At 38.3% G+C, this 22,432-nt stretch overlaps 2 protein-coding genes across 2 annotated transcripts in view; one reads left to right on the forward strand and one right to left on the reverse strand.

Annotated features, from left to right (window-relative positions):
* Positions 1-22,432, reverse strand: part of RpS21 (ribosomal protein S21) — a 426,171-nt gene that overhangs the window by 82,323 nt on the left and 321,416 nt on the right. The gene's annotated exons all lie outside the window — the stretch shown is intronic.
* The window catches only part of LOC145994385 (uncharacterized), a 150,088-nt gene that overhangs the window by 51,906 nt on the left and 75,750 nt on the right, over positions 1-22,432 (forward strand). The window contains exon 3 of the mRNA XM_083130504.1: positions 18,215-18,313. Within this exon, the coding sequence (XP_082986630.1) occupies positions 18,215-18,313 (99 nt within the window). The remainder of the gene's footprint in view (positions 1-18,214; positions 18,314-22,432) is intronic.

Genomic DNA, 22,432 nt, shown 5'->3' on the forward strand with positions numbered 1-22,432 from the left:
ACTGTATGGGTGTTTCAAGATGAACCCAATCCAACAAAAGTTGTTCGCGCTTGAAGCACATCGAAACAAATGGTCGCCTGTTTTTTCGGGAAAACTGGTCATGTGGCAACTGTGCCTTTAGAGGAACGCAGAACGGTCAACTCTGAATGGTACACAACAATTTGTTTGCCAGAGGTCTTCGGTCAAATACGGAAAACAAACAAACGCCGTCGGATCATTCTTCATCAAGACAATGCCAGCTGTCACACATCTCGTCTAACAACCGACTTTATGAACAGTCGAAAAATCGAATTGATGGGTCATCCGGCGTACAGTCCTGATTTGGCACCCAATGACTTCTTCTTGTTCCCGAATGTCAAGAATAAATTGCGTGGACAACGATTTTCGTCGGCGGAAGACGCCGTTGATGCGTTCAAAAACCATATTATGGAGGTGTCTCAAGAATATTGGAAAAACTGCTTTGACAAATGGTTCGAACGAATGCAAAAGTGTATTGACCATAAAGGAGAATACTTCGAAAAACAATAAAGCAGTTTTCAATGCCAAATTCCTGTTTTTTCATTGTTAGGCTCAAAATATAAATAGTGACCCTCGTATTCCATATTTAAAAAAAAAAAGAAAAAAAGAAAGCTGTCTGCACATAACACGTTCCCATTTCATAAATAATAAAACTACATCCCATATTATACATACATATTGTACAACGTGTAAAATGTTGTGTAAATACAGTGAACATAAGTACTGCATAAAATTTTCCCTTGAGTTCTTTAGAGGATTTACAAAGGAATCGAATGGAAACTAATCCCCTATCTGTCCTATAGGAGATAGACTGGGGGACCTGAAAGCACGGGCTTTCAACCATTGCAGCGGGGGCGAGAGGGCAAGGGAAGTTGAGGCAGAAATCTTCCCTTTTCCTTAGGAAACCCGTTTCCCGTTTCTACCTGGAACTGCTAAGGCGGAAGAAGAGCGAGCTAGGCCAGTTTTGTCCGCGGATCACACCGAGGGACAAGAAGCACTTGAAAAATAAAGTGTTGCATATGAACTGTAGCTTTAACAAGACAATAAATATTGTGATTTGAAAATAATTAGAGACGTGAGATTGATTAATCTATCTCTGCTAGACTAGCTACTCCTCAATGCACGTCACTGATTTGGACATAATATTATTTCTATTTCCTGAAAACATATTGCATTGAGTTCGATTTCCCTCTCCCATGGATTCGCGTTTGCAGATTACGGTAGATTTTACCATTATGCCAAAAGCAGGATCCTAAGTGTCAACAAATATCAAACTGTGCTTGGTTTAGTACCATTTTGCAGGGGTTGGCATGCTGATTGAGGAAAAACTTGCTGATTCCTCAGTCCTCGCCGATCTTCGCAACCTCGCCGCCCCCTCCTTCACTGCCCCTTCCACCCTTCGCCCATCTGTCTGTAGGATGACAGCCGAAGTTCCTCAGCGAGCGGCAGAAAGCCTGTGATCATAGTCTTTGGACTGCTGCTGGTGCGTGCGAAAGCAGTCAACTCTTGACAGTAGCTAATCTAGACAATTGAACGTACATTACGCTCATAATTTTATAAAACCCATTAAACTCCTAAAAAGTAGAGAACTCGAAATAAGTACAAATGAACTGTAGGAAGTTCCTCACTTCCTACATGGAGGAATCGCCCCTGCGATAAATCTGTCTGGATAATGTACACATTTGGATATTTCAGATATCCGGATGTTTCGGATAAACCGAATATTCGGATATCAAGAATATCCGATATCAGGATATTTGAAATATGAATAGAAAAATTATCCGATAATCGGATAAAATTGTTTCCCGATTTAGCCACCCCTAGTTTCAACACCCTTTCGCAATGCAGAGTGTTAAAAAAACAAAAAAAACAAAAAACTGTTCCAATTGGTTGAACAGTACACCATATGCAGAAATTCTCTGTTCCTTTAAAGTTATTCCTGACAATCGCCGTCTACGGCTGCGTCTTCGTGAATATCATCATTCGTCTTCATTGTCGTGATTCACCTAAAGAGAGTGGTGCAACGTTAAACAAGTATAAACACAATGCCCTCGCCAAGATTTGAACTCTTAACCCTCGACGATAACTGGCCCCTTATGTGTTTCACCGTCATCTGTATAAAAGTTACCATTGATTCCAAAACTATTGCTCTCACCACGAAAGTAGACCAGTCAAGGTCATGCGTTTTCCTTGCTTCCTCCACATCCCTGGCCCTCCAAGGTTGCCACAGTCGACACATTGCGCGTTGTACACTTCGCAACATCTTATTTGACCGCCCCGAAAGAATTCTAAGTCCGGAAATCGTAAACTTAGCAACATTGCACTTCAGCTCCTGGTGAGAGTAGCCAACTTTGAGTAGGTCCTTCCACTAGACGAAAAACGCTGTGATGATAGGTTTTCAATTTAACACTTTCCATGAACTTAGAAACTATAAACCGCTATTATAATAAACAATCACACAGAAATAATAAATTGGAAAAAGAACCTTCAAAGATATTTACGATTCTGCTTGCTCGACTTGAAATTTGGGGGAGTTTGTAACACTGAATAGAGTTTTTCTCCACCTGGAGGAAATTGCCATCAAGTTTGTGCAGAAAGAAGCAAATTTGTGAAGAGTTTATGCGACATTTTATTTACAATACCTTGCATAATATCGAACAGTTCTCAAAAACATATATTTTACACGACTTGTCGAGAAAATGTGCTTGAAACACAGGAAGGTGGGAGTCTTCATAAACGTCAACATGTTTTTAAGATCATAACGTCATTAAGTTAACGTAGAATAGTTGGTTAGGCTCTGCTATCTTTAATTTTCATCAAGCGTGAAAGGTCCCGGGTTCAAATCCCACCCTCTCCTATTTCTTTTTTTCTTTTTCTTTGTTTGCTGAACAGATACCTTTGATATTAGAATATTAAAAAAAGCAATCCCATGCACATTTGAGGAACGTCCCTTCTGCGCATATTTCCCCTTAGAAGTTGGAGATTTCCAGGATTTAAAGTTAAAACTTTTCTTTTTAGTTATTGTTCATATGTTGTGTTAACACACACATCATGATTAATTCACAAATCACATATATGTATTCAGGATGCAAAATGTAATGTTATTTAAGTTAGGTATTGTTTGTTCTTCACTGACACCTGAAATATTGATTATTTGATTTCGATATGCTAAAAAAAGATATACAGTTACGTAAAGTAGTGATGTAGTGCAGTACTGTAACGAAGGAGAGCGTTTAATGAGTTCAAATTGCTAAGATTGGTAATTTTTTGTCCGTTCCTTCGTAATGACTGTTTTCAATTCCCTCACCACCATCTTACCATGCGTCTAAAACTAATAGCGAATCGCTAATTAACATAAATAAATTGTTATTGCGGCGAAGGCCGATTCGATAAGAAACTACTAATAAGTATTTATATAGTGACAAACAAAAAATTCAAAACCTCATAATGATAGTTAATTCCTCACTGCTTTGTATCTAAAATGTTTGTCTTCTTTGAACAGAAAGTACGAGTATCAGATATAACAAACTTTCCGCACTAACTTTGCAATATTCGAAACCACCATTACAGATTTAGCGGAGGAACAGTGTGGGAGGGAGACCAGCAGTCGGTAGGTAAGCCAAGGCCCTCCAAGGGCTGTAGCGCTGTGGGTTATTAATGTTAACTTCTTAGCACGGTGGATAAACTTTACACCCAACGATATACCCCTGAAAAAAATTCTGCCTAGGTGGAGAATCGAACCTACGACCTACCTCGTAAGAATCAAGCACGCTACCTCTTCTCCATGTAGCTCATGTTAAAATTTGTTACCAGTTTGAAGAAACCAAAGCAATTTTCATGAGGAAACGAATTCAGATAAAATCGAGAAACGCTGAAAGGGAAAAATTATGAACATGTCTATTGACGTTTTGTCATATTTTGTAAATTGTGTAAAAATTCCGTGTTTTGAACAAGCAATCGTTTAGTTACGAAGTATTTTGTTGTTTGTTTAAAGTAAGAACAGGAGAGCGAAAAGAAGTAATTTGAACCAGACCCCGTTTGACAAGAAACTTCAACTTTTTTCCAAAGACTGTATGAAAAGAGAGAGGAAAGGGATATTCAACGTATGAAATATAAAATATGTGCGAAATTAAAACAATGGAAACCTTGCAAGATAATACTAACGAACTTCAAACTATGAAAATCATATTATCGTGGTGGAAAACTACAAGTCATTTTCGAAATATGAACTTGATGTTTTTCTCTATTATAAAGTGGAGATATGGGACGATACGATCCCTCAGCAAGAAAATTTTAAGTAAGCTACCTCCAACTTTTTCAATGGTCATAATTACTAATTAGGGTCCGGAAGTTGATGAAAAATCTACTTTTTTTCTGACCCTTAAAAACAATGCTAAACCTGATATCATGTCCGTTTCCCTTCAGTTAGAGCCGGAAAACACTTTCTATTTTACATTTTTTTTTCATTTTCGGCCTGTATTGGCTTTTAGTTTATTTGTCAGTATTTTTAACAGTTTTTGTTGCATTTTTACTTATTTTTGAGGTTTATTTTTCTCCTCCCCTGTTGTTTCGTGCATTTTTAATTCATTTACTAGTAAAACTTACATATTTAGATTTCTTGACATGGTCCTTTTAGCAAATTCACCATGAATCGAAAATACGATCAATGGAAAAGCATAATATTATTCTTAACTGAAATGTTTGGCAATGGATTAAAATACTTTGTGTGAAGATCTACTTTGAGGTTCTTTTTCTGGACCCTATTATCGCTTTAATCTGTAGTTTTAAAGTCAAATTAGTCACAATATTAAATGCAATTACACTCTGGTATACGCGAAGCAGAACTGTATTTTCGGATGCTGGCCGAATACAGTATCATAGAAGGCCCACTCTGAAAGGAGATGAATTGGTTGATTTGGTGTTTTAAGTCAACTTTATGCATAGTAAGGCTAATCGGGACTGGACCTACAGTTTAAGTGGGATCCGAACCGAGTGCATAAAATAACGTGAACAGTTTGGTGTAAGGGGATCGTTTGCTTATGGAATGGAAGGTCATGGGTTCAAACCTACTTCTTTGCAAAATCTTATTCGGGAAGTATACGGCTTTGGACGAGAATGCTTATCTACGTTTCTTGGATATTTCCGTTGATATTTATGCGATTTATGTCCAGCATTTCCGGATGCAGAAAGTTGACATGTAAGTTCGTAATATATGTTAACTTATAACAGCTGAATGAAAGGAAAAGTATTTCCTAAAATCCTGCCAATCACTGAAAGATTAAAAACATTAGTAGAAGCATTACTTGAGGCATGCACAGTGGCGACGATTATGGAGTGTGGAGGGGCAGATGACCCAGCACTATGCTAAACATTATCTACCAAGGGAAAGAAACTGTCCTTGCCCTCCCCCCTCCCCCCACCTTGCCCCATCAGTTTTGAAACCCAATCGCCGCCACTGAGCATGCATCGCATAAATATTTACAGTAATATCATATAATACTATATTACGTTATTAGAACACTTTGTACTCGGTAAATAAAAAGGATAAAATAATAAGGAAAGGGTGGGATTTGAACCTACGATGTTTCGATCATGACGAAAACAGTAAAAAACGAAAATGCTTTCATCTAAGCAACTACTCCAGGAGATCGCTAACAGAAAGCTCAGTAAAACACGTTAATCTCAGTTGAAGGAACATTGTGCCGGAGTTTCGAACCATTTTTCGCCAAGAACCAAGGAAAAGACACACTTTGCAGAATAGTTTGGTGTTGTGCAAGGTATCTTTACTAAACATTTCGTATAAAATCATCATAAATTTGCCATCTTGCATTCAAATGTGACCGCAATTCTTTCCAGGTGGATGAGAGAACCTGTTCAGTGTTTCACAATGCACATACATTTTCCTATTTTCAAATTCAGAACGAAGAATCTTGAAATATTTTCAACATTTGTATTTCTACTTAACATTTTTTTGTCTACTCATATATTTTATTACTGCTTTAGGGTATCTTTACCTTATGCAATGTGAAAGAATGAAAACAAAATCACGAGCGTTTTCATTCAGGAAGAAGAAATGTTGCAAAGTTGGCTACTCTTAGTTGGCTCTGAAGCGCTATGCTGCCAAATTTACGAATTCCGGACTTTGAATTTTTTCAGGACGGTCAAATAAGATGTTGCGAAGTGTACGTATGCGGTTGATTTCGTCTTCGCGGGTGTATTATGTAAGGGTTATTTGTTGCTTATTGGCAACACTTTATGTGGGTGGCGTGACCTTGACTGGAGTACTTTCATGGCGTTCGCTTTAGTAAGAATAATCATTGCTTCGCTTTCTTCCAGTTTTGGCTAAGCCACTAAGGTGTGAAACGTTACTGCTTATAGACTCGTTTCCAAGCAGCATGTGTCTCGTGTCGCTTCAGTCTAAAATCTACCTAAGGAAGCATTCACCGCGCATGAGCAACCAAGAGATAGACGCGACACGGCTGCAGCTTGCCGTGTCGCTTCGGTACGAAAGGTTACATTTATATCTGAAGGTTTGTTTGTAAGTTACAAGTGTTGCCTTCGGCTGAAATCTCCCTTACACCCAAACAAGTAAGAATAAAAAAATAAAATTTAGCAAAGGTTCAAGATCAACGAACAGGTTAACCTTGACCAATAAATGAAAACAATACATTAAACAGGTTCCGCCTTATTCAGTGGTCATCGAAATATCAGGAAAATCCACCTTTGTGTTTGTGGCTAAATAACCAGTAATGAAAGTGAGCGAGAAACAACATGTTTCTTATTGAATTATCTGAGGTGAGCGGAGGAATTTTTAATGGCTACCGCGTGCCAACTCTTGCCTGGCGAAGCGGGGTGGTGGAATAATCGCGAAAGGGCACAACCGCGAAACAAAACACAGGATTAAGCGCGATACGAAGAACAGCGAACGGAATAAATGAGAAGAAATAAGCGCGAGAGGAATTACAGCGAAACGGATTAATCGCAAAACGAGAATAAGAGCGAAAAGATTAAGTGCGAAAGGTACAACCGCGAAACGGATTAACCACGAAAATTACATTTCCCTTTCGAGGTTGTTTTGGAGACGCCTGTAGCTCCCTCCCTAGTGTAAGCACAAAAGTTAGCAATACTGCACCGGATAAACCAACCATTTACATAACATGCTTACTGCCATAAGTTAGCAGCACTGCACCGGATAAACCAACCTATTAACATGCTTGCTGCTCCTTTTTTTACTCTTCCTGTTTCCGATTTCGGCTGATCGTGTCTTTTTTTTTTTGTCCCTTCCTGTCTTCAAATTGGGCCCATTCAATTTTTCTATATTTCTGCCTCTGTGACGGAAGACACATAGGACCTGTTTTTTCCACCTTTTTTATGTGAAGAATTAGTTTCTTTCTTTTAGCGGAATGGGTACAGTCGTGTTTGAAACTCCGTGCTGCAACATTGACACGCAACACAGACATGATCCAGGAAGCAAAAATGCACACGTCTCCTCCACGATACGGACAGGTCACCCCCTCCTCCCTCTTTGGTGGAAGATTGTAGGGGCCAACGCGATGTACGTGAGGGATTATTGAAATTTTAAAATTGCCCGCGGCACATTTCTTTCAGGGATAGAGTTGAGTGGTTCGTGACAGCTGCTGAGTGCAACCTGCTGTCGAGGTTTTTATATGAAGTACACATGTGTGTCATGTGCGTAGTATTGAAGTTACGTTTTTGAGTCCACAGATACGTAGGTTTAATGGGACTTGACCCAATGTTTAAACTGAGATCCGAACCATTTTGGGCATACATAGGGTATCGAACACGATGGTGGACCACCCCTGGAAATTGACATCGTTCATTTAAAGATACAAGAAATCCGAAAGTTTGTTAGAACAGAAATAAAGGTTCATTTAGTTAGTATTCGAACAGAATAATCAAAGTAAAAATGCATTGGATCGAAAACATTGAGTGAAGAATACTGGAACAAAGTTATATTCTACCATTTCATCCAAAGAACAAATGGTTTCACAATTTTCAAAATTCTGATAATTACAGTTGTAGGTTGGCGAGGTCACACAACACACTTTATAAAAAATAATCCCCCTGACATTTAAAGCATTTTATTGAACGAGACGTGCAAAGGTTAATATCAAAATGCATTCAGATACTAACTGCATAAATAAAATGCAAAATAAATAATGCAAAAGAGTTGTGCTGGTATTCACTCGTTTGGTGGATCGAGTCTCCCCATTTATATAATAATAATAATAATTATTATTATTATTATTTCGAATAAAATTTATTTTTATTAGTTTATAATATTTATTATTGTATAATAACATTTATAACCGTGGTAATAATACTTATTATTTATCTACTATTCAACTTTTATAATTTGCCCGACCCCCCCCCCCCGTGCAAAAAATTCTGGCGACGACCATGCCTCTTGATTACAAGGCACGACGATGCCATTATGTCATCGGGGAGGTCTCCATACGTACCATTGTCCTACTAAGAGAGCTTTCATACCAAAGCGACAAGGCGGCGCCATTACTCCAGGGAAAGGATTTATGTGTAAATATACATTTATATATGAAATTGAAATCAGTTATATTTTGTATTATCTTTGCGCATCATGGCATGTAGACTCGAAAAATTAAGTTTTTATTTTGCATATTAGGTTTTGGCTCATATTTTACATATTTTAGTTATTATTACATATTATTTCAATATTTCAGAACATTTTTCAACATATACTCCATATTCGCGCAACAACTACATGTCCAGGGGTCCCGGGTTCGAATCCTGTCCTGGGCATGGATATTTGTGAGTGTCCATTCATCAATTTCATCATATCATCACTCATCCCCATCTTTGCAAATTAGACAAAAGTGGCTCAAAAAGGGAAGTAAAATAAAGCAAGCCAATCAATCAATCAATAAATGTCCCCGTGTGACCGAAAAAATTGGGTGAATTTCTTGAGAATGAATAACCGCTAAAGTCTGAAGGGCCGGTAAACAAACGAAAGTTTTCGACCTTTTTTATACCCTCCAATTGGGTTAATTATAGTCGGATTATTTCCGTAACATCTCCAGCTATCTGCGAAAGCATAGTTAGCGAGCCTACCAACATTGCAGAACGTCAACAAGAACGTTGGTGATAGGCGCTGGATTAAGATGACGTCAGCAGCTCGCTTGTTGATTGGAGGCTTTGGGAGTTACGACTCGCTTCCAAGCTCCAACTGCACAACAACCACAGATGTTATGGAAATAATCTCACTCTACAAGCTTTCTGTCATCCGAACAATAATGTTTTTTATCCATCTCCCAACTGTTTTCTTTTACTATTGTAAAACACGGCAATAGTTGCAATGCCGAGACTGTATTTTATGTACCTGGTGTAGTGCCTTATACAAATATTGTTAAAAAGGTAAATTTTTACAATTTTAAGTCCATATTTAACTCCATATTTTGGTGAAAATAACTAAATATGTATTTACATATTTAGCACATTTTTTGTACATTTTCCCTGGTGATGACTTATTAAAACCACGCCGTTATGTTCAGAGTAGGATGTTAGGTATTGAAGTGTGGCCGGTATTATTGTATGCAACAGGCAAGCCATTGATTCTAATCTTAAAGAGAAGCTGTATTTAGTTTCCTGTACTAGTCTTTAGAAGAATCAACTACTGTTGTCTTTCTTTCGCAAGCATTATTGTTAAGGATTGTTTCTTCTTTTGTAAGATACAGTATAGCCTATGATATTGGCCTGCCGTGAACAACAATCTTTGTTAATTTCAATTACAAACATGTTGTTGTGGTCAAGCCAAGCAAGTCAGCAGTAGTCTTCAGTTTCATTGGCATATTTTCACATTTTAAGCTTACTAAAAGTTTATTGGTTTTTTGATGTAGCGACTAAAGCATGCATGGATCTTGCATGTTTTCTTAGTTTTCAACATAGCACCCCTAGATGATTAATCCTGGTGTCGCTGCTGCAAGTGTCGCTTGGAAGCGAATCTTCGGTAATCATTGCAACCTTTCGAACCGAAGCGACAGAACAAGCTGCATGTGTCGCTTAGACTGGGTCGTTTTCTCAATAGCGTGCATCGGGGCGGCCCGGTATGTTGATTGCGCATGTGCGGTGAATTTTTGATTGTATCACATCTCTTCGGTGTGAACCCTCGATGTCGCCTGTCGCTTCGGTCTGAATCTTGAGGATTTCACCAATCGAACACAGAATTGTGCGGCTTGTCGTGCTCTGCTGTGTGAAACTTTGCTGTCGATTAGTTCGTCCCTCGCTTCAGTGTGACATCTCGCTAGTCCCACCCACATGCCCGAATAAATTCACTAACTTCATGCACGCTGCATACACTTCGGATCTGGCAACACTGCTGACATTATAAAAGGGAAAAACCTTTCACAGATTTTTTTTTTAAACCACTCTTTATTTACGAGCATTGGGCGTTGACAGCGAATGTTCCGTTCCGAGAGAATAGCCACGAATGCCTATTTTAAAATTGATGGCCATATTATTGGAGGGAGGAGTTTTAATCATTCATGCAGAACGGAAAATGCGGTTTCTGAAACTCGATGAACCCCGAGGTCAGCGTTTTCCAATATGTTTTCTTGTTACCCTGCAGCTTCTTTATGGCTTTGCCTCAGGCGTTTGATGGGGCCGCCATATTTACTGCAAGAATATAAAGCAGTGGGATGAATGATGGGGTAAATGGAATCTCATTGGCCCTTGCTCCTGTGGAGGAGTGACATCTCTGGACTATTATATTCAATGATTTTCAGCGTGGTTTATACAGCGTATATGTATAAGCTTGTATGTTGAATTGTATCTTCTGCAAATATGCCGTATAAAGAAAGAAACTGCCGGAGTACTAAGTGAGGTGAGTGTAACTGGGTACGAGGATGAATGTTCTTAATTTTTAGTCCACTTTATGCGCAGATAGGGCAAACGGGACTGGAGCTACAGTTTAAAATGGAATCCGAACCACTATGTGCATCCAGCGGATATCGAATCCGGGAACCTTTGATTAAAACGCCACCACGTTACCACTGCACCAGTGTGGAGACCCTAAAGATATTCATTGTGAGTCTCCTCATGTCAATTTCATCTAGTCATTACTCATCTCCATCGTCACTATTAATCAAAAATGGCAGAAAAGTGATGTAAAAAAACAACTAAATACAACAGCATATATGAGGAGTCTACAACCGTGCGCTCCTGCACACGTTATGGACAATTGCACCGGGTACCTTAAGATAAGGAATATGAAAATATGCTAATGTGCACGAATGTTGAGAACGGAAACACAGCAGAGAGAGAGAGGGGGGTGGGGTGGGTGGGGGTGGGTGGGGGTCCAATATTCCAGAAATATTTGCATTCAGTTTTTCAATGCTGAATTTCTTTTTGGGTTCATTGGGAGAAGGGGGATTATTAATGATTAAATAAAACGGATGATAGGTCAAATACAATGCATGGTCCGGGACTCCAACCCAGGACCTTTGTACGCGAGATCATAAATCGGCTACTCAACGTGTTCGGTTACCATTGCTCTGCAGCGAGAAATAGACAGAATGACACTTGAGGTGCGACGAATGTAAATGTATTTACTGAAAACCAACTTTCGTGGCACGACATTTCTTTAAACTATGCGCCTGTGGCAAATATGTTTTGTTGAAATATATCAAATATCAAGACGACATTTGAATTTTCATCATGTAATATACATTATGAAGAGAAATGCTGATATTAATATGAAGTATTAAGTATATTAAATAAGCGAAATTTGACATTTTTGTGTGGATATTCTTGGTTCATTTTCTGAAAGATTTTCTCTCTATCTAGTGAAGGGAAGGCGCGACGCTGAATAACAAACATGAAAAAAACCCGAAATCGCTAGACATCAACTACTCTAAAATCGAGTGAATTTTAGATTTTATTTATATACTGTATTCCTGTCCTATTGAAGGAAGCATAATTGGTTCTCGTGAGTACACTTAGACTATACATGCATAATATTAGCGGAAATTGAGGGGAGAATAAAGCCACATTTCTGTTTGGGGACAATTATTTTGTATAATTATTGGTCACATGGAACGAAGAATCTTGAGAAATCTAAGTAATAGCGCCATCTTGATTTCGATGGGAAATATTTTATCAAATACTTATATCAGCAGCAAGGAGTAGTATCTCCACCTTATCGTTTAACGAGTAGGCTCGCTAAACAGTTATTTTGCAAAGTACGTATTTTAAAATACGGTCTCAAGTTGCTAAATTTAGGAAATCGTAGCTCGATTGTTTTATTGCTTTAATCCCAAAACACTTGTTGCAAGAATTACGTGGTAAACAGAGCACAAGTTGTATCCAATTGTTTTGCATTCAGAGTGTGCAACGTGGGAGGATTTATGTTCCAATAAACGGCTTTTTATGCATGCGCCGGCCACTGCAAGTGCATAGAGCTAGTCGACTTTAATGGCCATTCTGCAACACGGCTTATGCTCCCGTTAATGAAACGAAAATTACACAACCTACGTAACCACGCAGCACTGGCACTCGGATACACTTCGAGTACGTGTTTATTTTCGGAGCTCCATTTATACTTCTTGCACAATGGTTGTTTTATATTTTTGTCCTTCTAGGAGAGATGTCTGGAAATCTATGAATTGTGTACTCTTGCATGTGAAACACTTTTAAAATATTATTAAAGCAAACTAAAAGCATTCGTATATGCCTATATCATACAGTATCTATTTAATTAACTAACTCTCTAGCCTTCTTAAACCCGAAGGTTTATGTCTGCAGCAACACAAGCCTTCCATCTGTTCCTATCCTGGGCAAAGTCAATCCCATTACAGTATTTCAGCCTTACCGATTTTCTTTAGGTCCATCTCAATGTTATCCCCCCCTCAATCTTCGTCTTCGCCTTCCTACAGGTTTCCCGACAGGAATCCTGTAAACTCTTCTTTCCTCTCCCATTCGTTCCACATGGCCTGCCCACCTAAGTCTTCTTGATTTATTTTTGATGTCATATCTAGCCATATCTATAAATAATTAGCAGTGTTCGGAGAGTTGATTTTTACAAGTGAGTGAGTTATACGTAGTTACTGGTACTTGAGAAAAATAACTAAGTTACTTTTAGAGTTACTTTCTGCTGGAAGTTCACTTGCAAACAAATTACACACAATCAGTGACATTAATATTGCAATAAAAATATATAATTTAGACTTACATGTGTTTTATTTGTTTCTGTTAGCTACATATAAGTCTTCATATTTGTGCATTATTACAACAAATAAATGATGGAGCAAGGAGCCATCTAACATTTGAGAGCAGTGGCGGCGATTGGGTTCCAAAACCGGGGGGGACAAGGTGCCAAAACTGGGAGGTCAAGGGCAGTTTACTTTTCCTTGGTAGATAAGGTTTAGCATAGTGCGGGAGCAAAAGTGGCAAAAAGTGGGGGCAACTACCCCCTTCCCCCTAATCGCCGCCACTGTTTGAGGGGGATAATTTCCCCTCATCACCCCCTGAAAGCACCACCCTGTTTTTAACAAAGGCGAAAAGACTAGACAAATTGTACAGGCTAGTTGAAATTCGTACTTAACATGATAGCTATAACTTATACTTGAGGGGTTACACACACACCCGACTTCCCCGGCAAGCGATACGGTTCCAGCCGCCACACGAATCGCGTTTGAGCGGTACAATAAACAAATGAGGATACCTGGGCACTGTATTATCTTGAGCAGAGATGATAACAACATTGTGTTTTCGATTGAGGGAAGTCACTCCACTTTAATTTGCCTCCAGTGCCTCTTTGCAAAACGATACGCTAAACCAGACCAGTAGTCAGAATTTTATTTCGGAGGGGGCGCTCACCCCTTATCAGCACGGTCGTCACCAGAAAAATTTGTAGAGGGGTGTCAGGCCGTAGATAAAACTTGATTAGTACAAATAATAGTGACAATAATAATTATTGTTATTTTACAATAATAACTATTAAGTTGTTAAAAATATACCAATTTTAATCCAAATGTATTGTTATTATTATTACATAAACGGAGAGACATCAGCTACTCGATTCACCGTATCAGTGAATATCTAACACAATTGTTGTCCATTATTTTTCTTATATTTTGTACAGTTAGTGAACTGAAAATCATAGTTACTTTATTTTGTTATTAACTTTTACACAATCGTTCAAGAAAAGGCTTTAACAGTTAGTGGTAAATTTTACTCATAAAGTTTATATTCTGTGACCTCTCACAAAGAAAACTAAGTTTTGTAAGCTGTGGATCCATCTTTTCTTTGAATTAAATGGTAGAATATAAAAATACTGTATAACCTGGTTCCTCTATTATACACTAAACTTTTATCGATGTAATGGAGTTTTTACTGTGATTATAACTTTATTTCTGTTATTAACAATAAAAATAACATTTAAATTAAATATTTGTAGAATATCGGGCTGTGTTCAGCCCCCTTCCCCCTGGCTACGTGCCTGCGCTAAACTACTGGCCAATTGTAATGTGGAGCGAAGTTCCGTTGGGTTTTTGTAACTATTGAGGTACTTCGTAACACCTTGCGATTTGTTCACTATCAGGAAAAGCGAGAGGAAGAGACAAGGTGAAAAATGACAGGATGGGATCGTGTTTGACACCAACTGGCTTCCGAGAAGAAATCACTTCACAGCATTTGGGAAAGAAAAATTTCCACACTCTCTCTTTTCTTTCTCCCCCTTTTTTTTATACAGGGGAGGGTCCTCTTGCTCATGCTGTGCTGTGTCATGGATCATGCTCCGTAGAAGTGTATGGCTCGAAAAGCTCTCAGAGGAAAGATAGAGAAAAGAGTGTGTTTTTTCGGGCAAAAACTGCTTCTCACGAAGTAACTGTTTCAAAAGTACATGATAGTGAAAGCATCGCACACGTACTGCATATTTTTCGCATCAGAAGTACAATATAAATCATCTCGTGTCTGTATTATAGTCGGTTTTCTTTCTAAATACGTTAATACCGACGGCGAGGCTGAATGTTGAATTGATGAAGTAAATGAGAGACAAGATATCACAAAGGTTTGAAATGTAAGATCTTTCAGCTTTGTTACATGTTTTTCTTGTATGTACGCATTGCTTGCATTATAGAATTATTTGTAGAATTCTACAAATTTGGGTTCCGGATTCGATAACTGCTTTTTCACAGTTAAGTTGATATATTACAACAATGTAACATTGACAACTTCAATTATATAACAGATTCTTTTTGTTTAAAAAATTACTAGCCATTGTTATAACTGTATCTTTAGTCAAAATGAAAATAAATGTCTGATGAAAGGAGCGTGTGTTCTCCTGAAACGTCACAAAGAAAAACTGTTTTCTTATGCTTGTAATAACCGTAAACTACAGGAAAATAATTTGTTACATGTGCCGACAATTTATTATGTCTTGGATTGTATGAATATTGTCGTCTCTCGCCTATTTTGCATTTTGATTTGGAGGGGGGATGTGATCTTTCTTACGTATAAAGCTTGTTATATTGCATCATAGCGACGCAGTGCTCAAGTATATCGCTTCAGTATTGAGAATGGGTCTTCCCGATGACGTAGTGGTAGCGTCGTCGCCTTGTAATCAAGGGGTTCCGGATTCGATACCCGGTGGAGGCACATAGTGGTTCGGATCCCACTTAAAACTGTAGGTCCAGTCCCAATTAGCATTACTGTGCATAAAGTGGACTTAAAACACCAAATCAATCAATCAATAAAATTTAAATTCGCTCATCCAACATTTAATATTTTCCTAAACATTGTGGAATAATTGTGTAATAGTTGATTAAATGGAAACACTATGATATATTATTTACACGTTATTTATTCATTTTCAAAATATATATTTTTTAATAATAATGTGTATCAACAATTGCTCTGCATTCATGATAATGGAGCATTCACAAAGGTACAGTGATACCCAGGTCGGGATTGGAACCTGGAATCTTCGGTAGCGAGATTATGGGTCAACCCTTCAACGCGCTCGATCATAGGGTCTGATATAATGCAAAGAGCAGTAACGGACGGACTTCCTCTGGAGGCGTAGGAGGATTAACTTTTTCTGTAGTTGCCGCCTACTGTGTACATTGATGATGACGACAAGGGGACGATCGCTCTTTATTTTCATGTCTATTGAATATTTACTGATAAGTTCTACTCGTCAGAAGGAGGGAAAGCGCCTTCTTGTGCTTCCTGAATCCGCTTGTTGTGAAACCTAAACAAAAAAAGACACCAAAATATGTTTTTCGCAGTTGAAGCATTATTTTGTACATCTTTTGAAATATTTTGGGCACTAATAACCGAAATAGACATAAACAGTCGAAGTAGACAATCATAGGCACTGTATAATTTTATGTATGATGATTGCATTTCTGCGAAACCTACTTCTGTACTGTACTGCAAGCATGCAATCTCCATGGCGGATTTTTTAGCACAGTCCCGTGATCCAATCCTGACCTTGGCATGGGTGTTCTTTTGTGAGTGTCCCTTCATCATATCATCACTCGTTCTCTTCTCTATTAGCCAGATGTGTCAGAAAAGCGAAGTAAAATAAATCAAATCAATCAATCTATCTGATCACAGGAACGAAATAACCATTTAGGGCAATATTCGGACTCTATTCATGAGCTAAGTTTTATTCCAGAGATTAGATTCCGTCTCTGCACTTTAGGTTTACAAAACACCATAAAATAATTAGTGTAATTATGTACTAATTGTTTAGGTTGTGTGTGAAAGCTAATTGAACTCGAGAATTTCATATAGTATCGATATCTTGCATGATATCCAAGGTAACAAGCCGATTCTAGTCGACTTCGAACTCGGAAACTATATATGAATATTGTTGCCCAATAATTACTGGTAATGTAAAGTGTGTTTTGCACGCAAGTACTTCGTATTACGTTACTTTCCCCGGGCATCTAATTAATCCTCTTACTTGTTGCCTCTTTATTACATTGCAACGAACTTTACTTGATGTGTTTCTTTTTCTTCCGAAGCACCGAGGTTAACGGACTTTCTCTGGACCGGTTTGACCAGTGCACTCATAGCTTCTGCACACAGACTACTCCAGATTTTGTTCTTTTTCTTCCGATGATCGTTCATTGCGTCATCCTCTCCAGCTTCATATTCCAGCGAGATGCAGTTTGCAAACTAGTCTGGGCAGTTGCAAAGGACCCAGTGCTTCTCTGGAACCTTGCATAAATATTGCATAGCGTCATAAATGTCAAAACTAGTGTTTTTATAATCGTACAGCAAACTTTGGAAGACAATAATTCTTCCCTGAGAAATAAGTCTGTAAAATTGCTAATGTGATAATTTTCCTTCCCATTGGTATAAAAATTGTGAATGTCGTTATCTGATCATCACCTATGCCCTATGGAAAGGTTAATTTTTAAAAAATAAAGAGAAACGAATGAACTGTCCGTGTTTACGTATACATCGTCCGCATCACCAACCTTCAATTAAACCAGGTCGCATTCACTTATTTGTAAAATACTGGGGTAACATGATTAGGAACAGAAACTTTGCCATTTGAAATGTGTGCTAGAAATGCAAGACCCATAGAAATAATGAATCTAGTAGTGAAGAATTGGTTTGTGACATATTAGTTTAAATATTAATGTGGTGAAATACGAATATTTTTTATGATCCATTTCAATTTTAACACTTTCGTTATGTATGTGTGTTTAGTGTGTCTGGTTTCTTGTGATTTTGAAGAAAAAGTGTTATTATTGAATGCGATATACCGTAAGATGCATTGGTGCTTATTTTTATTGAACTAGTTTATAAATTATACAATAAACACACACATATATCAGTTAACGTTAAAGATCCACTTTCATGTTACTCTATGTGGAAATCAGAATTCACATCCATTTCATCGATTAACCAACACGGAATGAAAATTTTCTTTATGCCTGGAATGTTACTTGAGGGCCAGACCATTACTAAAGTAAGACTGCTTCTTTCCTTTGTCCTGAATTGGCAAAAATCTTCAACCCGTCGAGTTCCGTCAACGTTTAGATCAACGTCAGATCAAATAATACCACCATCATGGAACTTGTCTCTCTCGTTCCAATAACTATTACTAATAGTAGTTTATTGTGACGTAAAAATAACTTTGTAGACAACATTGCTTTAGCTGAAAGTTTTTTTTTTACCTTTGCAGGATGGAACAACACCTCTCATCTTAGCTGCGGCTAATGGACATGTAGAATGCGTGAAGGAACTCCTGGAACAAGGTGCTGATCCTAGAGCTAGGAGAGTGGTAAGTTACAAAGAATAGAATCTTTTCGTTAATTTTTTGCACCTAAGTTTTAATCTAGCATGCAACTACCCGACGAGTCTATAGCGTCAAGCTTTCCGAAACCTCGGAACTACAGGCTTCCCCGAAACTTAGCCTATTGACATAGTAGTGCCACAGCTTTCACGCAGGGTTTCAAATGGTGAAATGGTGTGGTGGATTTATAGACATAGACTTGAGTATATGATTTAGTTCGATCTTTCTACGTTTGCCTTAAGCTACGACATCCAAGTGAAGCCTTAACGCAGGTTATTTTTCAAGAAAACATGTGTAAATGTTATCTTATAAGATGGGTGTTTAGGATGCACCCCATTTCAATCTTGTAAAACTCTGGTTGATGCTTCCAATGTCTCTCAATGTCGAGGAGAAAAATTGTGTTCGTACGCGAGGTGTTATTTGTGTTCTACCATTTTTCCCATTGCACATAAACTGTCTTTAATCACAGACACAGGTGAAATGGAAAGTTTCCGTTGATAATTTACTTATAAGAAGAACAATGGCCACGGACAGATTAGCATCTACAAAAGTGTGTAATTAAGTACTGTACGGAGATGTGCAAGGGAAAATGAAAGCCGCAGCGCACGCGATGTCATGTGCAACAATGTGAATGAATACCAACACTTTCAATATCTGCATAGAGGCAGTGAAAGCAAGGACATTTTGCTTGTTTCTGTTCCCAACTTGCGACAATGTTCCCTGTTGCAAAATTTCTCCCGTTGCTTGATCGTGGGAGCGTTCGAGTCGTACTGTGTGTTCGGGGGAAAAGCTGGATATGATTTTTCAACGTGTTCCCTCATCTTCTGCAGTTTAACTGATAAATGGATTAAAACATTCATGATAACGTGCTACTTATTGCTGACGGGTTATAAAGACAATCCCAAGATTTCTAATCCCATTGCTTTCTTTTAAAATTAATTGAAAGCTCTTTTGGGTGATTCACAGTTGATATGTGAGCTTGTTGCTGATAAAACGACAAAACACTCCTAGTTTGTTTACTTGTTATTCACTTCGCTATTTTTGCAATCTAAGATATTTATATATCGTTCACAGTATCTGAATAACAGAACAGCCGTTAATTTATAAGAATAAATAGCTTTTGTGGTGCAGTGATTATTGTCTTGTTCTGCGAAACTCACGATTTTTGAGTGGAATTCGAAAAAGACATAGCCTATGTGTTTGTTTCTTAGGATTACAAAATCTAAATAAAATAACTAGACTCAAGAATTTGTTTTCCGATCATTGTTAGCCGATTCTGGGATTCATAACCTAATTTGACTCCATATCCAGTTATTGAAAGATTCGGTACAGACTCTATTCTGAGATCCCGGGTCAACTTTGAACGCAGATTGGCTTTTTTCTGTTCTCACTTGTAGAAGTTCTACAGGTAGCACATTTATCAGCTAACACTTCCCATCTCAGAACATGTTTCTAGTTCCAGAGCTTGTTTTGTGCTCGACAATGCGTGACGCAGGGGGAAAAAGTGTCACGCATTCGAATTTTCCCAGGAACCACCTCTTTGGTTTCTTGCTTTTGTAGGCTTCTGCCAAATATCACAATCGTACATGTCTATTCTTTCGAGAAGGTTTGAAAGGACATTTTTCTTTGTGCAAGAGTGAAGTAAGGTTTCATTACGTCTTTACGATGCAATAAATCAGTCGCATGAAGGATAAATTGGTCGTAATTTACCTGTTTAGCTGTTTGGTTGATACGGAATTGTAGTATAATATCCTGAACGGCGATTTTCTTCCTTGCTTTCTTGGCGTTCAACGATCTTATCTCTTTGTGCCCCAAGCTGCAGTAGGGAGGGAAAATGTTCAAGGGGAGGAAATGTTTTCGTGTAGGAATTAATTAACTTGTGTTGAGTTTGTAGAGCTACGAGTGCAAATATGGAAGTAAAGCTCTATATTAGTTAGACAGCACTCAACGCTTCTATTTCTATAAATAAAGTTCAAAATATGTGTACATCAGGAACGTCGTGGATTGTATGCCAGAGCTGAATTAGTGTTCTCTTTCGGTTCTCTTCAGCATGAAAATAAATGAAAACTGACTGTCATGGCAGGGAAATATGGAGGGTGACCCTTTTTGGTCTTTCACGAATAAGAACTTACCAATGGCACTCCAAAGTGTAATTCAACCGTCATGTCTCCAACCAATTATCGAGAGGGAAACATCTTACACAGAGAAGACACAATGTTATACTTAACGCAACTTAAAGTTCGTAACCTTTTTTAAAACTCGCTCTCTTCCTCATATTTTTCTCACAACTTGCTGCTGATTAATAGTGTCAAGTAGGGAAACTGAACACATTACAAATAATTTTAACATTATGAACCACTTCAGGTACAGTTGGATGCATAAGTATTGCTCGGCAAATTGTCCATGACTAGTTTCATTAATTTTTCTCTTGCATCCTACATGTTTTTAAGGACATATTGTTTACGTATGCTGGTGTTGTCAGCAGCTTAGCTTGTTTGGCGTTTTGATTCAATTCTTCACGTAAAACAAACAAAATAAACACGGTGATGGACAATTTGCTTGGTAAAGCTTATGAATCTCGCTCTACTGTATGTGTAAACAAAACTGTTCAAAAATGAAATTGTAGAGCTAAGTGCAATGTACAGTGGGATCCATGAGTATTACCGTGCAAATTGTCCATGACTATTTTCATTAAAATTTATCTTACACCCTATATGTTTTTAAGCGATGGATTTTTATGTATGCTGGTGCAGAAGTTGTCACCAGCTTGTTTTGAGTTTTCTTTTAATTCTTGACGCTCTTATTAGGTCAAATAATGTGGGTAAACATGGTGATGGACAATTTGCAGGGTAACACTCATGGATCCCACTGTACAGAAAAGTATACAAGGAATAAAGTTCACTTTTGACATTCTTACTTCTTTGTGTTGCTGGTTCGACAGACTGGATTCCGTCAGGTTTTCCTAAAGTGTACTTGCCAGTAATGTGAAGGAGAGTTTTTATTTCCTTCTCTGCTTTTACATCAGTGTCAACTTCGAATAACGTTTCTCATTAACAGGTTGAGAGTGGCTATTGTCAGGACAAATTAGACGCACGGCTAATTTTTACGTCGCATGGCTACCTGTCAAACCTGACCTTTTCAAAGGCATTTATGAAGCGAAGGTAAACTGCCTGTAAAATAACATGCCAGGCCCATCAGGACGGCGAGGTGTTTACGGATAATAATTTAAGCCCGTTTTAACCATTAATGACTACGTGACCGTATGAGATGAACTGGATATAAAGAGACCGTTTCAGAACGTGAAAAGATATCGGTGAAAAGGAGGACGTCATGAATACTCAACCCCGAGGTTCGTTTACTAAAGCGCTTCCAATTCTTCACCTCGCAGTCGACTTCCGCTAGCACAGCGCGCTACGACGCAAGGTGTCCTAGGTTCGAATCCCGGTTGGGTGTTCTGTGAGTGTCCCTTTATGAATTACATCATATCATCACGTCACTATTAGCCAAAGTAGCAGAAAAGCGAAGTAAGATAAACCAAATCAATCAATCAATCTTCTCCTCGCAAAAATATATTTTCCCGAGTAATTTTATTATTTTCTTTCCTTATATTGCAATGAAAATACAGTGCCTTCCACGGCCGAGTCTTCCGCGGAGCGGCGGCTATTATACCGGGCAGCGAGAGCGCGTCTGCCGGCAAACTGGATGCTACATCCGCGTAAATGGAACCGCTAGCTATGTAATCAAATAAGCTGGTAGAAGTACACGGACAGTTAAAATTAAAATGAGCACATACCTTGTTACAAGACGTCTCCTGCATCCACACATTTACGGCATATTTTTAGGAAATTTTCAGTAACACACGCAGTTCCCTTCCGAAATTACTTCAAATTCTCTCCTGGTGTTTTCCTTCAATTGTTCTAATGTATGGCTTCAGGTTTAAAAGCTTGGTAGCTCGCCATGCAGACGTCATGCAAATGTCTGTTTCTTGTGCAAGGCGCCAGAGGGATTTTTGAAAAGTGTGTACAAATCGTGCTCCAACGTCTTCTAGTTTCTCCCCAGTAAGCACACGCCTTTTCACCCTTCGCTTCTTATCAAGAACAGACCCTG

The sequence above is a fragment of the Lepisma saccharinum genome, chromosome 1 (assembly GCF_977018435.1).
Source record: "Lepisma saccharinum chromosome 1, izLepSacc3.1, whole genome shotgun sequence".
Lineage (NCBI taxonomy): Eukaryota > Metazoa > Arthropoda > Insecta > Zygentoma > Lepismatidae > Lepisma > Lepisma saccharinum.